Source organism: Castor canadensis, chromosome 2 (genome assembly GCF_047511655.1).
Source record: "Castor canadensis chromosome 2, mCasCan1.hap1v2, whole genome shotgun sequence".
NCBI lineage: Eukaryota > Metazoa > Chordata > Mammalia > Rodentia > Castoridae > Castor > Castor canadensis.
In genome coordinates this window covers 158,437,688-158,454,623 of record NC_133387.1, presented here as the reverse complement: position 1 = coordinate 158,454,623, position 16,936 = coordinate 158,437,688, and the positions used below count along the sequence as shown (strand labels likewise).

Here is a 16,936-nt window from a genome sequence, read left to right as displayed (position 1 = left end):
GGGCGGGGCCGAGGGCGGGGAGAGGCTTCCGGGGGCCGCGGGCGGGGCCGGGGAGCCGAATAGCGGGGCCAGGAGGCCAGGGCCTGGGGCGGGAAATGGGCGTGGCGGGGCCGGGGCGGGGTCGAGCTGGGGGTGGGGCCGGGCGTGGGCGTGGGGACTGGACAGAGGAGCTCAGGCGGAGCTGGAGCAGGAAGAACAGGGCGGGACAGGGGGAAGAGAGGTTTCCCCGACCCACGGCTGGAGATGGACTAGGAGCGGGTATTGACTGCGGGGGGATGCGGCAGGGAGAAGGGAAGGGGGCTTCCGGCCCAGTGACCAAGGCTAGGGTTGCGGGAGGGGCTTGAGGGCGGGGCCGGGATGGGGTGGACAGGGCGCGCGCTGGAGGCATTGGCGGCTGGTTGCTTTGAGGTCTCCTGACCAAGTGGGCTGGGGTTACCGGACTGGACCCAGCTGCCAAAGGCGGCCCGCAGATGAGTGCACAAAGACGCTCCTCCTTTTTCCTCCCAGACGCTGGGGCAGTCGTGATAGCCTGGTCCTCTTCTCCCTGGAACCTCTGAGCCGGGCCCAGCCTGGAACTCGGGTCTCTGGTCCAGAGGGTCATGTAACAGGAAGACCTGGGGCTGCGAGTCTGGACTCTGGAGTCCTTTGTGGGGGGGGGTCTACCCCTGGCTCTCGGGGGGGCGTCCCCAAACGCGGTGCGATCTTGACCTCCCTGGGCATCGCTCAATCCCCTCTCGGACCCTCCGACCCTCACTACATCCAGCGGTGATTTTGCAACCCTGACATTACCGAAGAGTGAAGTGTTAGGGACCATCAAAGAATGGTTTTAATTATACAGTGCCCCCTCATTTTACATGGAGAGACAGAGGACCACAGGGAAAGTGGCAACATCGCAGCCTCCAGCAGCAGCCTCCTCCTCCCCCAAGCTTTCCTGGTCAGCCCTGCCCCATCCCACCGCATGGAGAATTAAGTTCATGTGGGATAAATGGTGAACTCCTTTGGAGCTGGCTACTACAGCAGCAGCTATACCAGTTAACCAAGCTCCCCTTTCACCGCCTTGGGCTGGCCCTCAGGCTCCCAGGATATTTCCAGCCCAGAGTGGAAGAAAGTAGCCTGGGGCCCTAGGGTCAAGGGGGAAGGAGGTGGTGGCACACTTTCCCTCCTTCATGTAAGGGGTGGAACAAAGTTTGAGGATCTGAGAAAGTGAGTATGTAGCAGCCTCTTACAGGCACATGGTTTTGTTCCCTCAGTCTTTTTTTTTTTTTCTTGGCATTACTGGGTTTGAACTCAGGGCCTCACACTTGCTAGGCAGGTGTTCTTACGGCTTGAGCCACTGCGCCAGCTCTTTTTGTGACAGGTTTTTTGGACTATTTGCCCCTGTGGCTGGCTTTGAACTGTGAACTTCCTGATCTCTGCCTCCAGACTAGCTAGGATTACAAGTGTGAGCCACTAGCACTGAGTGCCCAGCTGTTCCCTCAGTCTTAAGAGCTGTGTAGTCCTTGCCTGAAGCCTCAGAACATCTTGTATCTGGAACCAGGATTTACCTGCAGGAAACCAGAGGCCCTGGGGAAATACATATTTTTGCACAGAAGCAGTGCTGTTAGGGGCAGAGGCAGTGTAGTCAGGTGGATTTTGATATGCAATTGACTGTCATTTGGGGAGGAAGCCAACTGATAACCATTCTGGCCTCAGTTTCCCCACCCAGCCCATGCTGGTCCTCCAGTTGTTGCCTCCACACCACATGTATTTATTCAAGCCCCACACTACTGGGAGATATGACAGTGCTCAGAGCCCCTGTCCTTTATGGAAAGAGAAAGGCATGCAAACAAATGAGAATACTATGTGTTAAACATAAGAAGGTAAATGCACAGAGTGGCACCAAAACCAGGGCAAAGGGGTAAGACAGGCATTCTGGGCAGAGGGGACAGTGTAAGCAATGGCACAAAGGCATGAAACAGAATAGCATGAGTTGGGGATGGGGTGGGAAGGCAAGCTGGAGACGCAGATAGAGCTCAGGGTAGAGAGGGTGATGTAGGTTGTACCACAATTTAACCTTGGGGCAATGGAAAATGATTGGAGGTTCTGGGTAAAAGTGTAAATTTTGCATGTATTCCATTTAATCCATCAACAAAGTCTATGGAGTGCTTCTTATTTTTTTTTTCATTTTTCTTTTATTATTCATATGTGCATACAAGGCTTGGTTTATTTCTCCCCCCTGCCCCCACCCCCTTGGAGTGCTTCTTAAGTGGAGCACTTTCCAAAAGAATTTAGGAGTCTCATTCTTGCTCACTGTGCTAAACTCATGTATCTCATTTAATCCTTACAAATATCATCCCACCCCCACCCCCAAAATAGATACAATTGTTAGTCTCATTTTATGGATCAAGAATCTGAAGCTTGCCCAGTGCTGGTGGTGGCTCACACCATAATCCTAGCTACTCAGGAGGCACAGACCAAGCGGATTGCTGTTTGAAGCCAGCCCTGGGCAAATAGTTCAAGAGATCCTATCTCAAAAATACCCAACACAGCTGGTAGAGCTCCTACCTCGCAAGTATGAGGCCCTGAGTTCAAATCCCAGTACCACAAAAAAATCTGAACTTTTGGCTAGAAGTGTAACTCAAGTGGTAGAGCACCTGCCTTGCAAGCACAAGGTCCTGAGATTAAGCCCCAGTACCACAAAAAAAAAAAAAACAAAAACAAAAACAAAAACAAAAAAAACCCTGCAGCTTGGAAAAGTTAAATGACCTGGTTAAAGTCACTTGACTGAATTCATGCCCTGCCTGACTGTGGAGTCCATGCTCCCTACCAAATGACCTCTTATGGAAGCTGTGTGTGATCAGGTCACAAAAGATCTGGGCTCTCCCTTGCACAGCTGGTGAATCATTGGGAGGGGAGACAAGTCCTCAGAAGGGTGTTGATGATGGAGGATACACAGTGCTGTGTAAGGGTCCTCCACAGAGGAGGGGCTGAGTTGTATTCTAACAGGGTTAGCTAAATAAGGAGGCAGAACGGGAAGAAAGAACATCTCACAAAAGTGAGAACTATAGGACACCTGACTTGTTAGGGGAGCCATGGGTGGGTTCATCATGGTCATATGATGGTGGGTGAAGGGGCAAGTTTTAAGAGGCCTCCAAGGAGCAGCAGGGAGGAGGAGGAGCACTAAGAGCTTTGAGTGCTCATGGAGTGGATATGAAATTCCTCCTGCAAGGGACCACTGAAGCCTGAAGCAGGGTGTGCCCAATCTCATTTTCATTTTACAGGCTCATTTGTGTAACTGCTATGTGGAGAATGGAGTGACCCGGCAAGAGAGACAGGAAAATCCATTGGATAGGAGGTTGGTCCAAAAATGCAGGTGGATATGTTGGAGCCTTGAATCAGGCAGTGGTTTGAGAGTTATAGACTCTTATTCAAGAGACAGTAAACAGATCAGATCTTGGAGAGAGTGTTTTCACTATGTATTGATTCACCCAGTAAACACCTATTGAAAGTCCACTTGTGTCAGGTGCTGCTCTGAATATAAGGAAGAAAGTCATAAGGGCTGCAGGCATGATCCCTGCCCTCATGAGGTTAGCAGAAAGAGATGACAGGCAAATAAACAAATGAACATGATAATGACTATTGTAAGCTCTACAAAGGAAATATCAGGGCAACAACAGTACCACAGGAGCCCATTTTAGATATGCTTGTCGTAGGGGGAAACCTATCTTTTCTTTCTTTCCTTTTGATTTTTTGAGTGTCTCACCATGTAGTACAGGCTGACCTCAAACTTGCTATCTAGTTCTGCCTACCCTCAAACTTGTGATCCTCCTGCCTCAGTCAGGAGGACCCCAGGAGTACTGGGATTGTAGGCATAAACCACTAAGTCCAGCAGGGAAAAGTCTTCCTGAAGAATGAATATTTCAACTGAGACCTGAAAGATAAGAAAAAGACAATCACATGAAGAGGTGGGGTGAAAGGGAGAGGGCATCTCATGCAGAGGAAAAGGGAAGTGCAAAGATCCCGGCTCAGGAACATTTTTTTGTTTTGAGACAGGAGTATTGCCATGTTGCCCAGGCTGGCCTTGAATTTCTAAGCTGAAGGGATCCTGTTGCCTCAGTGTTCCAAGAAGCTGGGACTACAAGTACATACCACTGCCTCACACTGGGAAAGGACAATGTGACAGAAGCATAGTGAGCAAAGGAGAGTGGTAGGCTTGAGCTGGCATCGCAGCCAGCTGTTGAGGAAGGCTGTTGGGCAGGATTGGCTTCAGGCTGTGGGGTTTTTGTTGGCTTTTTGCAGTGCTGGGGACTGAACCCAGGGCCTTCTACACACTAGTAAGTGTTCTTCCACTGAGCTACATTCCTTACTAGGGCTAAGGGTTTTATTCCAAGAGGAATAGCCTGGAGTCATTGAGGCCTTTTAAGTAGAGCAGTGACAAAATCTAATTCTTTTATTTTTTGGCAGTACAACAGAATCTGATTTATATGTTTAAAAAGATCCCACCTACTGCACTGTAGGGGGGCAGAGTGGAAGCCAGGAACCCAGGGAAAACTAGGAGACTACTCCTGTAATTCGGGGAGAGAGGACAGCCTGCTAACTTTAGGGTGTGGGGTGGAGATGGAAGGAAGTGAATAGATTCAAAATACACTTTGGGGCTTGTGGAGTGACTCTAGTTGCCTGGGTAACAAGCATGAAGCCCTGAGTTAAAATTCCAGTACCACCACCAAAAAAATTCTAGAGTTAAAAATCAACATGTCTCAGTGTGGTGGATTGGATGTGGTAGGTGAGGAAAGAATCAAAGATGTGGTGTAGGTTTTTAAGTGGAGCCCCAAATAGTGGTGCCATCTGAGATGAAGACAGGAGAAAAACAAGGGTTTAACGGCTTTTGGAAGGAGACTGAAGACTGTTCAGGGAAAAGGGAATTTGAGGACGAATGCAGATGTCCCCTGGAGTTCAAGGAAGAAGAGCAGGCTGGAGATAAAATTTTGAAAATTGGCATGATAATTAAGTCTTGAAACTGGAAAGGAGGGACGGAGAAAGGGAAGGGAGAAAGGAGAGGGAGAGGAACAGGAAGAAGGGATAAAGGAAAAGCACCTTCAAGGAGAGGATCAACAAAATGAAAGTGTCCCCTGAGGGTGAGAAAGCAGCGCGACGTGAGGTTTGTGCTCCGAAGGCTGCAAGAGCACAAAACAAATACTCTTTCCTGTTCGGCTTCTCTCCAAGACTCTCCTGGCAAGCTTCGGGCCGCAAAAGGAGGAGGGCAAAGCTTTCGGAGAAAGGATAGTGAAGTGGAGGACACGGCTCTTTTGAGTATCACATGATATCGCCCTTCACTAATGTCATTGTTACCGCAGAGCCAGAGATTGGACTGAGACCTCCAGTAACAGAGAGCAGATAAGACATCTGGAAGTTCTCGAGGAGGAAATTTCTTAATGGAGAAAACCCATTCTCCCTGAGAGCTTGCCTCCAAACTAGGCTTTGGGTTAGGCGAGGAAATTGGGGAGCAGTGTTGGGACTCGTTAGGAATTGACCTGGTGGCGGCAGTAGCGAGTCGACCACAGGGCAGACGGGCAAAACAGCCCAAGGCAGACAGGGAGGAAGTCGCACTCCAGATGTGAGACTCCCACTGGCTCCGCCTCCCTCCTGTACCGACCAATCAGGATCCAGATGGCAGGCGGTTCGCGGTGGGCGGGGAGGGGTGGAGCCCGAGCACAGTTAATCTCCTGGGACGCGGTGTCTAGTGAAGCGCTGGGTTCCTTTCTCTACAAGGATACGCCGTTGCTCGTACTTTGGAAAAATCTCTGGCAGGTTCATATAACACTGAATATTACATCTACTCTACGACCTAGAATTTCTTACCTTGGAACTTGTTCAAAAGAAATTAAAACCTAAATCTACAGGAAACTCAGATAACTCATCAGCATGAAAACAGGTAACAGTACTCAGCAATAAAAATAAAGCAGCAGCAGAAACACTGTGAATCTAAGTCATTCTGGTAAGTGAAAGAAAGCCTTACATGAAAGAATGAAGAACTGGATAATTCCATTTATAACAAGCAAAACTAATCTGTAAAAATATGACAACAGCGTTTCTGGATTTAGAGTGAGGATGGACTGGGAAGGGAGATGAGGAAGCTTCTAGGTGATGACAGTGTCTTTAGAACTTTGTGCAATGAGAGATTGTTCTACGTGTCACAAGTGTAGTAGCCACATGTGACTACTGAGCACTGAATTTGAGAGCACTGAATTTGAATTTCATTTCACTTTAATTTATTTAAATTTAAAATTAAGGGCCGAGGATAGAACTGAGTAGTAGGGCGCTTGCCTCGCATGCTGTAACAGATCACTACAAATTTACTAGCTTAACACAAATTATCTTGCAATTCTGGAGGTCTTACTGTGTTAAAATCAAAAGCTGTATTCCTTGTGGAGACTCCAGCAGACAATTCCACTTCCTTGCATTTCCCAGCTTCTTGAGGCCACGTCCATTCCTGGCTTTACTTATGGCCCTTTCTCCTATCTTCAAACCAGCAGTAACAGTAACTTCCTCTCCTTCCCCAGCCCAATTTTCCTTTGTCACATTGTCTCTGAATGGCCTCTATTTCCTAAAGACCCCAATTACATTATTAAGCCTACCCAAACAATCCAAAATAATCTTCACCTCTCAAAAAAAAAAAAATTAAGACAAGGTCTGCTGGAACTCAAGACCCTCCTTCCTCAGCCTCTCTACTGCTGGGATTACAGACACAATACCATCACACTAGCTTCAAAAATCTTAATCACATCCGCAAAGTCTCTTTTTGCAATGTAAAGTAACATTCCCAAATTCTGGGGATTAGGACATGGACTTTCTCTTTTTTGGGGGGAGTGTCATTATTCTACCTACCACAGTGAACTTCACTTTTTTTGTGCGTGTGTGGTACTGGGGCTTGACCTGAGGGCCTTCACCTTGAGCCAGTCCACCAGCCCTTTTTTGTGATGGGCATTTTTGAGATAGGGTCTCAAGAACTATTTGCGAGGGGTGGCTTCAAATCTCGATCCTCCTATCTCTGCCTCCTGAGTAGCTAGGATTACAGGAATGAGCTACCTGTGCCTGGCAAGCTTCACTTTTTTTTTTTCCTTAACCTATTACTAATTTTTTCCCTTAACCTATTAATTACTAATTTACTCATGCATAACAACCTATTCAACTAATGCTTAACATGTCAAGACAACACTGAAGAGAAAATACTTTTCATGATTTCTTTCTAAAAGTTTTATTGAGAATCAGGTGGTTTCATGCACATCTGTAGTCCCAGCTACTCAAGATACTGAGGCAGGAGGATTGCTTGAGCCCAGGAGTTTGAGCTCAGCCTGAGCAACATATCAAGACCCCCAAACCCCTCAAAGATAGATAGATAAATAAATAAATAAAACAGGGTTGGGCACATGATTCAAGTGGTAAAGTGCCTGCCTATCAAGTGAAAAGGACCTGAGTTCAAACACCCAAAACTCCAAAAAGTTTATTGGGTATAATTCACATGCTGTACAATGAAATCGAAGCATACAATTCAACAGTTTTTAATATTAGTCACAGAGTTGTGCAATTATCAATCATTTTAGAATTTTTCATCTTCCTCCCATTTTTGCATAGGCTTGAGGCATTTTGAAAACATCTCACTGGCAGGAACTACGATTCCAGTCCAGATTCAGTCCAACTCCCTTCAGAAAGTTAGGTCAGTCACCTGGGAGCAGTGTGGTTGGGCAAAAGTAGTTAAGTAAACAGGTAGCCTGAGTTCCAGGCTTTATTTTGCTACTTGTAAGCTATGTGACCTTCCGTAAAACGTCTTGGAATCTTGTTTTTACTCATTTGAAAAATAAGGGCAGTTTAATCTATGGAGGCCAGCATTATCTGCAAACCGAGGTGACTGGGCTCATCTACAAGATCACTTCCAGTTATGGAATTCCAAGCTTCAAAGAGGAAAAATGATAATTAAATTAAATTCTCGCCGGGCGACATTGGTTCACGCCTGGAATCCTAGTTACTCAGGAGGCAGAGAGCAGGAGGATCACAGCTCCTCCAGGTCAAATTAGTTTGCAGACCCTATCTCGAAAAAACCCATCACAAAAAAGAGCTGGGGTGGCTCAAGGTGTAGGCCGTGAGTTCAAACTCCAGAATCACCACACACACACACAAAGTAAATTCTCAGGACAATAGCCTCTTCTGTAGTCCCAGCTACTCAGAAAGCTGAGCGAAGCAGATCCCTTAAACCTAGGAGTTCGAAGACAATCTGGGCAATGTGGCAGGACCCCATCTCAAAACTAAGTAAGTGAATAATAAAATAAAATCCTCTGAGCATCTAGTGCAACAATGAGTGATAAGAATTTCCCGAAGATAGAGACTCACTAGCTTTCCTTGAACCCTCTGGACACCTAGTACAGGTCTCAGAATTCCTTACTCACCGGCCTCAGCAAGGGGGGAAAGACAAATGCATTAAACGATTCTTAGGAGGGTCTGGGGTGGGATGCCCAGGAGTCCATGGTACTGTGAATAGAAACAAAGCATTGGGAGACAAGAAACATCTTCCCTAAGGCAAGGCTCAGCTTCTGTGAGCGGGCCAGAAGGGGAGGAGCTGTTGAAATAATGGTGCTAAGTTAGATGTCATTACACCACTCGCGGCGTAGCGCTCCTGCCTACTCCCTCTAGCTCCAACTCATTTACCGGATAACGCAGGCTCAGCCACCTCAAAGACCCTCCTTCCTCAGTGGAGCGATTGGTACAACCCAGGCTTCAGGAGCTGGAAAAAAACGAAAGACATGCCTATGGTCACGCCCCCGCTTCCGATTGGCTGGAGAATTTAAAGACCCGGCTGATGATAGGGTGATTTTCTGTCCTTAGTATTTGAAAGTTCCTAGTTTCTCAGCTACGGTGCGGGCCACTTCTGATCTTATTCCTCCGAGAGCCACGCAAGTGAGTGACTGTCCGAGCCCTCAGGTGGGAGGCAAAGAGCCTGATTCTTCCAGGGGTCCCCTCCGGGAGGGTGTAGACAGGTGGATCAGAAAAGGGGAGCACGGATTCCCGGGTCCAGGGGATCCCTAGTGAATTCCCTAGCCATGAATTCTCCACCCCATCCCCATCTTGGAGATGGAAAGCCCCAGGGCATCGGAATCACACTGACCTTGATAACCCACTAACCGTGTGACTTAGGAAGGGCAAATGAATTTGCCTATCCCAGCCGGTTTTCACTTCTGTAACAGTGAGACCCGACTGGCTATATATAAACCAATGAAGGTACCCGGAGATCGAAGGCACTCGGTACATGTCAGTTCCTTTCCCATCTCCCCACGTGCGATTCTTCCTGCTTCCTAGGGAGAGGACCTTGATGATTTCCTGTGCCGGCCAAGTGTCTCTTAAAGCAGGGACCACCTTCTAATGTGACCCTTGCAGGGCAACCGAAGCTCCACAGTCCCGAGAGCATTTGACGCTACCCATCCACAGCTCCAGGAATTGTGTGCATATCTAGAGTGAGTTTTCAGTTAGCCCCAGGGCACTTTTACAGCCACCGTGACTCTAGGTGGTCTTTTATATATATATATATATATATATACAATGATTGGGTCATTTCTACCCCCTTCCCCATGGATGGTCTTGACAGTGTTGTCCATCATGACCCCTATACCAATACCACCCCTTAGATTCCGAATTTCCGAGACTCCAGTTTCTTCGAAGAACTTCAGAGGAGGCTATGGTCTCGGGCACTGAGACAGCGGCAGCGGAATGTGAGGACGCGGAGCTGCGGTGCCGTGTGGCTTTGGAGGAGCTGAGTCCCGGCGGGCAGCCGCGGAGGCGCCAATTCCTGCGCACGGCGGACCTGAACCTCGGTCGCAACGAGCGCCGGGAGCTGATGCTGCGGCTGCAGGCGCCGGGGCCCGCGGGCCGGCCGCGCTGCTTTCCCCTGCGCGAGGCGCGCCTCTTCACGCGCTTCGCCGCGGCGGGGCGCAGCACGCTCCGGCTCCCAGCGGACGGGGCCCCCCCGGCCGGCGCCGTGCAGCTGATGCTCTCCGACTGCCCCCCGGACCGCCTGCGCCGCTTCCTGCGCACGCTGCGCCTCAAGCTGGCCGCTGCCCCGGGCCCCGGGCGGGCCTCCGCCCGTGCGCAACTGCTCGGCCCGCGGCCCAGAGACTTCGTCACCATAAGCCCCGTGCAGCCCGAAGAACTGCGGCGTGTAGCGGCCACTCGGGTTCTGGACACCACACTGGCAAAACAGATGGCCGAGCCCCGGATGGGGGACAAGTCCAGCACGGTGAGGACTGGAAAGGGGGGACGCCTTTGAGGGTGGGTGTGCTACTCTTTGAGACACAAACTACCCAAGGATGGGAGAAGACAGCGGCGGTATTGGGGGCCCTGCAGGTTGACCTCCGAGATGCCTATGGGACATCTGAATATGACGTCTGAGTAAGAATGTGGGAATCTGGGAAACATAGATAATAGACGGCAATTGAAAACAGGAAACAAGCGTTCAGGCCACATTAAAAGAGCAGAGGAGGCCACAGCAGGAGACTTGGAAAGGAAAATAGGAATAGTAGTCACCCCAGGAAAGAGCTGGTTTTGCAGAAAATAGTGGTTAGCAGTATCGGGGCAGCCCATTGTTCAGTCAGGTGAAGGGAGCTTCTTGTGGGTCATGGACCACACACACAGGGGCTTGGGACTAAGCTGGTGAGAAGCTAGAGATGGAGCAAGGTCCAGCCCTGGCTAGTCAGGGTTTTCCTTGGGTGTTTCGAGATGAGAGGTATGTAATAGGAAGAGAAGTGAGAAGGGAAGTTGTGTGACAGAACCTGAGTTAAGGAACCCAAGGGGGTATCCAGACTCCCTCCACACCAGGAGTCTTCAGGGCACAAGGAGAGGCCTGGATCTCAGTAGTCATTTGCAAGATCTTCAAGTGAACTAGAGCTGCCCAAGAATTCCAAGGAGTGAAGCCATCAAAAAGACAAAGGGCTACCAGGCCTGCATTGCACACAGGCCAAGGGTGGCAGGAGGCTCTGAGACAGCCCTGTTTTCCCCCAGGAAGCCCCAAAGTGGCCTCTACCTGTGAAGAGGCTGAGCCTATCCCCCAACAAGCCACAGCTCTCTCAGGAACAGGCAGCTGTGCTGAAGGTGGTCCTGAAGGGCCAGAGCATTTTCTTCACTGGGAGTGCAGGTAGAGATCAAATGGGACTGGAGGTGACAGTGGCAGGGTGGGATGGAGAAGCAGCAGCCTTGACTTTTCCCCCTGCCCAGGGACAGGGAAGTCATATCTGCTGAAGCGTATCCTGGGCTCACTGCCCCCAACAGGCACTGTGGCCACTGCCAGTACTGGGGTGGCAGCCTGCCACATTGGGGGCACCACCCTCCATGCCTTTGCAGGTAAATGGGAACCCCTGGGCTTGAGCGGAGAGAAAGGGAGAGGGAGGGAGAGACCAGGATTGACAGGGGCTGGGAGCTCAGCCCAGGCTGAATAGTGTCACTCACAGGCATCGGCTCAGGCAAGGCTCCCCTGGCCCAGTGTGTGGCCCTGGCCCAGAGGCCTGGCGTGCGGCAGGGCTGGCTGAATTGCCAACGGTTGGTCATTGATGAGATCTCCATGGTGGAAGCTGACTTGTTTGACAAGCTGGAGGCTGTGGCTAGGTCAGTATGTGTGTGTGGTCTCCCAAGTGGAACCTGCCCACCCAGCCTCTAAAGCATTCCCTGCTCCCCTCCAGAGCTGTTCGACAGCGGAATAAGCCCTTCGGAGGGATCCAGCTCATCATCTGTGGGGACTTCTTGCAATTGCCGCCAGTGACCAAGGGATCCCAGCCCCCTCAGTTCTGCTTCCAGGTACCACTCACCTGCTGACCCTACCCTGCTGTGGGAGTCCCCTCTGCTCCCTGACTCACCCCCACCCTGCCTCCACCAGGCCAAGAGCTGGAGGAGGTGTGTTCCAGTGACCCTGGAGCTAACCGAGGTGTGGAGACAGGCGGATAAGACCTTCATCTCTCTGCTGCAGGCTGTGAGGCTGGGCAGGTGGGCCTTGGTGAACAGAGAAGAGGCCATGGGATGAGGATTCAAGCATGGGTCTGAGTGGAGCACAAGGATCCAGGGAAGCAGGAGAGATGCTGTCCTCAGGAGCAAAGTCTATATGGGAAAAGGAGCTCAGGCAGGGCACTGGGCCACTCAGACTATAGTCAAGAGCATCATGGCCAGGTGTGATAGTGCATACTTGTAATCCCAGCTACTCAGGAGGCTGAGGCAGGAGTATTGAGGGTTTGAGACCAGCCTGGGCTACAAAGTGGGATGCTGTTTCAAAACAACAACAGCAACAAAACCCTATAGAAACATAGGAAAGGTATTTCATTCAAGGCAGCCGCTGATCTGATGACAGGGTTGCCAGCATTACAGGGTATCAACCTGTAAACCTCTGGACTGTGTTCACTCATCATATCCAGCTTCTTTAGGAGCACTGTGGGGTAGGAGGGTAGCCAAGGGCAGATCAAAGGGAATGGGGCCCAGCTTTGATCACAGCAGCACCCCCACCCCATGCTCATTCTTCACGTCCAAGGTCCACGTGGAGAAGGGGCAAGTTGGCTGGCCTGGGGGCTAGCAAATCTTGCTCTTGTCCCCTTTTCTGGTCACTTGGCCTGCTACTCAGGTCATGCTGCCCTGTTCCCCACCTTCTTTGGTGTTCAGGTGAGTTCTGTCCTGACAGTCCAGCTTCCACAGGTGCTCTGATGAGGTGACCCGCCAGCTCAGGGGCACAGCTGCCCACAAAGTGGGACGAGATGGAATTGTGGCCACGAGGCTCTGTACCCACCAGGATGACGTGGTCCTCACTAATGAGAGGCGGCTGCAGGAGCTGCCAGGTAAGCAGAAAGCAAGATCAGCTGGGAGAGGCCATCAGGCAGGTGTGGCCCCCAGGCAGCCTGGGCCCATGGTGTCATTTGGCTCTTCAGGCTCCCAGCCTCTGTAGCCATAATCACCTTACATTTGCAGCTGTAACTGTGTCCCTAAGAGGTATGGTGAGCTGATTCCAAAACCCCAGCTAGGCCTGAGCTGCCCCCCCCCCCCCCCCCCCGTTCCCTCCCCGACACACCCTGGTCTAATACTGTGTTTTTAGAAGCTAAACTACATGTCAGTAATTCATAATCTCTTTTCCCAATTCTCCTTTCCCAGGTGAGGTACACAGCTTTGAGGCTATGGACAGCAACCCTGAGCTAGCCCAGACCTTGGATGCCCAGTGTCCTGTTAGCCAGCTCCTTCAGCTAAAACTGGGGGCCCAGGTGAGTGGGAATCTGAGCTGTCCTACATGACCCTTACCCCTCTGCCCAGGCCATTCTGCAGCCAGTGGGCCAAGCTGTGACCACAGCAAAACCTCCCTCTATCTTTCTGTCTTAAGCTTTCCATTGCCCCACCCCCACCCCGACACACACACACCTGGAGCTCCTCCAAGCAGTACTGGTTAAAGCTTAGCTGGTCTCTTAAAGCAGTGAAATAGCTCCCCCATGGCAGTCTTAGTGGATCTTATAGGTGGGCAGGTCCTGATTCCTCCCGCGATGGGGGTTGGGCCAGAATGGGACACTTTCCTTAGGTCCAGAGGGTACCCATTGGGAAATGATGACAATGTGGCTGAGAGGGGTGGCAGGACTTAGGACCATCCCTTAAGATCTGTGGCCTCCATAACAGACCCTTTGCAAAGCCCAGGGATGTAGGTTACCTTACCAGCTTTACCACCTTCTGTGGCCAGCTGAGCAAATGCTGTTCCCTTGTGAAAAAAGGGGAGCTGAGACCCAGGAAAATAAAAAAGCGGTCAGCTGATGGCACAGCAAAGGATTGGGACTTGGTGCCTTTTCATGACCCTCCAAATAGTGCTGCTGAGAGGGACCAGGCCCAGGGACGGTCCCACTCCTACACGACCCCTTCCCCCGCAGGTGATGCTGGTGAAGAACTTGGCGGTATCCCGGGGCCTGGTGAATGGTGCTCGGGGGGTGGTAGTTGGATTCGAGGCTGAAGGGAGAGGTAAGCCAAGGTGGAGGGGGTTATGTTACTTGGGTTTGTAGCAGGGTAAACCCATAGGGTGAGTAGGTGGGAAAAGGCTGAAGGTCTCTGCTCCCCGCCCCTCACCCATGAAGCATGGCTGACTTCTCCATGCGTTCCTCAGGGCTGCCCCAGGTACGGTTCCTGTGTGGAGTCACTGAGGTCATCCATGCTGACCGCTGGACAGTGCAGACCACTGGGGGCCAGCTCCTCAGCCGGCAGCAGCTGCCCCTTCAGCTGGCCTGGGCGATATCCATCCACAAGAGCCAGGTGACTACTCAGTGCACAGGGCAGGGCAGAGTGGACAGGATATGCCCAGGACGTGTTGGGTGTGCGGGCTTTGGATGGAAAGTTCCAGATCAGGAGCAGAACTAACCCCTTCCCCTCCCACCCCAAATAAACCTTTCTTTAGTGAATTTCCCAGTCTACCTCCTCCTCTCCTTTTCGGGATTTTTTTTTTTTCTTTTTTTTTTGTGGTAGTGGGGGTTGAACTCAGGACCTCATGCCTGCTGGACGGCATGAGCTACTCCACCAGTCCTTTTTTGTGTTGAGTAGTTTTGAGACAGGATCTCTCAAATTATTTGCCAGAGCTACCTTTGAACCTCAATCCTCCTAATTTCTGCCTCCTGAGTAACTAGGATTATAGGTGTGAGCCTCTGGCACTCAGCTTCCTATTTTACAGAGGAGTAAACCACAGGGCTAAGGAATGTGTCCAGGGTCACGCAGCTACTGAGTGGCAGAGCCACGTTTCGGTTCTACACCTGTCTGACCCAGAGACTAAGCTCTTATTCTGGTCCTCTCAAATTCAGGTCCCATCTTCTGTCAGGCTCTCCCTGTGTTAGAGACTTTCTGGCCTGGGCAAGGACAGCCAGGAGCAGTAGCTGTCTAGTGAAGGATGGGTCTCTTGGTTGCAAGAGACTTCAGGCTAAGCTGGCTCTATCTCTGTCCCTCCATCCCCCAGGGCATGTCTCTGGATTGTGTGGAGATCTCTCTGAGCCGTGTGTTTGCAAGTGGTCAAGCCTATGTGGCCCTTTCCCGGGCTCGAAGCCTACAGGGCTTACGTGTACTGGACTTTGACCCTATGGTGGTTCGTTGTGACCCCCGTGTGCTGCACTTCTATGCCACCCTGCGGCAGGGCAGGGGCCTCAGTATGGTAAGTGGGAATCACCCAATAGTGGATCCTGTGGCTGTGGGCAGGGTGGGAGCTGGGATGGCAAAGCCCTCCTGGAGGCAGGAGGAAAGAAATGCTGACCCTAGAATATTATCTGAGAAACAGCACAAGTTGGTAACTGGCATTCTGGTTCTGATCCAGGAGTCCCCAGATGATGAGGTAAACTCAGACCAGGAGAACACGGACCCAAACTTCTGAGCCTCAGCTGTGAACAGAGGACAAAGGGTAGACTCCCTAAGCTTCTGTTCCCTAGTGAACCAAGACCCAGGGAATAACTAGGGGAGGGGGCCCGTGTCCCTTCCTCTATTCCTTCCGGGCTTTCAGTCTCATGACAGTGTTAAAGGGACAGTGCTTCCCACTTACCAGCTGTGCCTCAGTTTCTGCCTTTGTGAGCCATTTCCAGTGTCACAAGTAGTTCTTTCAGTGCCAGTTGGGAATTGGTACTTGGTGTCAGAGGACAAATCTCTCTGTGAGAGGTGGACACCAAGCCACAGAGTCTTGAATACCCTTTCTTCTGGGCTGCAGAGGGGAGAGGCAGGGAAGACAGGTGTTCTAGGAGCAGCACCAGGCCTCTGTGGCAGGGGACTATCTTAGTCCTTTTTGTATTACTATGACAGAATATCCAAGAGTTGAGTACTTTGAAAAGAGATTTAGTTAGCTCACAGTTCTGGAGGTTCAAGAGCATGGCACTGCTTGGAGGAGCTTAGCTCTGGTGGGACCTCATGGCAGATAGCATCACATGATTAGGGTGCATGTGAGCATGATGACATACAGAGACAAGCAGCAGGAGATGGGCAGGGAGTCAGGTTCACACCTGTAATCCTAGCTACTAAGGAAGCAGAGATCAGGAGGGTCGAGGTTTGAAGCTAGTCTGGGCAAAGAGTTTGAGAGCCCCTATCTCAAAAATAGCCAATACAGAAAAAAAAAAAGACTGGTGGAATGGCTCGAGTAGTAAGTATGAGGCCCTGAGTTCAAACCAAAAAAAAGATGAAGAAATGAAGAGGGTCCGGGCTCCCTCTTTTTATAATAACTGATCTGGAGGAACTAATCCTCTCCTGACACACTCCTGTGAGACAGCATTAATCCACCCATGAGAGCAGTGCCCCATGACTTAATTACCTTTCACTAGACCCCACCTCTTAACAGTTACAGCGCCTCAACACCACCACCAAGTTCCCTGTATCTAAACCCATAGGGGATAAACATATCCAAACCATGGCAGAGTCCTAAAGAGGATTCAGGCCAGGTACAGGCCCAAAACAGAATGGAATTTGAGTTATCTCCACAGCAAGGTTCAGCCTAGCACAGCCCAGAACAAACACCCTGCTGAGCCTGACCTGAAAACAGACATTGCAAAATGTGTGCACATTATTTGAAGCTGCTTTTTTTGGGGAGAGATGTTTGGGGGCACTGAAGTGAATGTTATCAGGATGTATTTATTTAGGACAAATAAACTTGTGAATTGCATAAGAACCATGCCTCTGGCCTCTTCTCTCCCTCACTGAGCTGTGTTTACACCATGATGGCTGAGATGACAGCACCACATGAGAGGTTTCATTTAACCTCACTGGTCACTGGGAAAGCTGAGTTACCTCAGGTTGGTGACTAACAATGAAATGACAAGATGAATCACCATCATCCAGTAGTCAGACAAGGACACACTAGAGAATTTCTTAGTTTGGGCCTTGCTGGGGCTCCAGCATGGACATTCTGATGGGGAAAGCTCGGTCATTAACATACTATCTTTGGTTTTTCAAAAAG

At 50.6% G+C, this 16,936-nt stretch overlaps 1 protein-coding gene and 1 long non-coding RNA gene across 5 annotated transcripts in view; one reads left to right on the top strand and one right to left on the bottom strand.

The window, feature by feature from the left end:
- Nucleotides 1–126: 126 nt before the first annotated feature.
- LOC141420843 (uncharacterized) overlaps nt 127–16,936 on the bottom strand; it is a 53,324-nt gene continuing 36,514 nt past the window's right edge. For both annotated transcript variants that reach the window (XR_012445511.1, XR_012445512.1), the window contains 3 exons: nt 15,539–15,694; nt 11,935–12,826; nt 127–8,755 (listed from right to left, as the gene is read on the bottom strand). This is a non-coding gene — a long non-coding RNA (uncharacterized lncRNA). The remainder of the gene's footprint in view (nt 8,756–11,934; nt 12,827–15,538; nt 15,695–16,936) is intronic.
- Nucleotides 8,873–15,540, top strand: Pif1 (PIF1 5'-to-3' DNA helicase). Of its 3 annotated transcripts, XM_074066207.1 has the most exons (13): nt 8,873–8,928; nt 9,654–10,261; nt 11,023–11,155; nt 11,236–11,361; nt 11,469–11,622; nt 11,697–11,811; nt 11,891–11,997; nt 12,694–12,833; nt 13,144–13,250; nt 13,899–13,986; nt 14,129–14,274; nt 14,966–15,157; nt 15,317–15,540. In XM_074066207.1, exons 2-13 carry the CDS (start codon nt 9,704–9,706, stop codon nt 15,371–15,373), a joined length of 1,923 nt encoding a protein of 640 aa, XP_073922308.1. In that variant the 5' UTR covers nt 8,873–8,928; nt 9,654–9,703; the 3' UTR covers nt 15,374–15,540. The 3 variants fall into 3 exon arrangements, with proteins under 3 accessions (XP_073922308.1, XP_073922307.1, XP_020022204.2); XM_074066206.1 differs by having other exon boundaries at nt 14,966–15,540; XM_020166615.2 differs by lacking the exon at nt 8,873–8,928 and having other exon boundaries at nt 8,961–10,261; nt 14,966–15,540.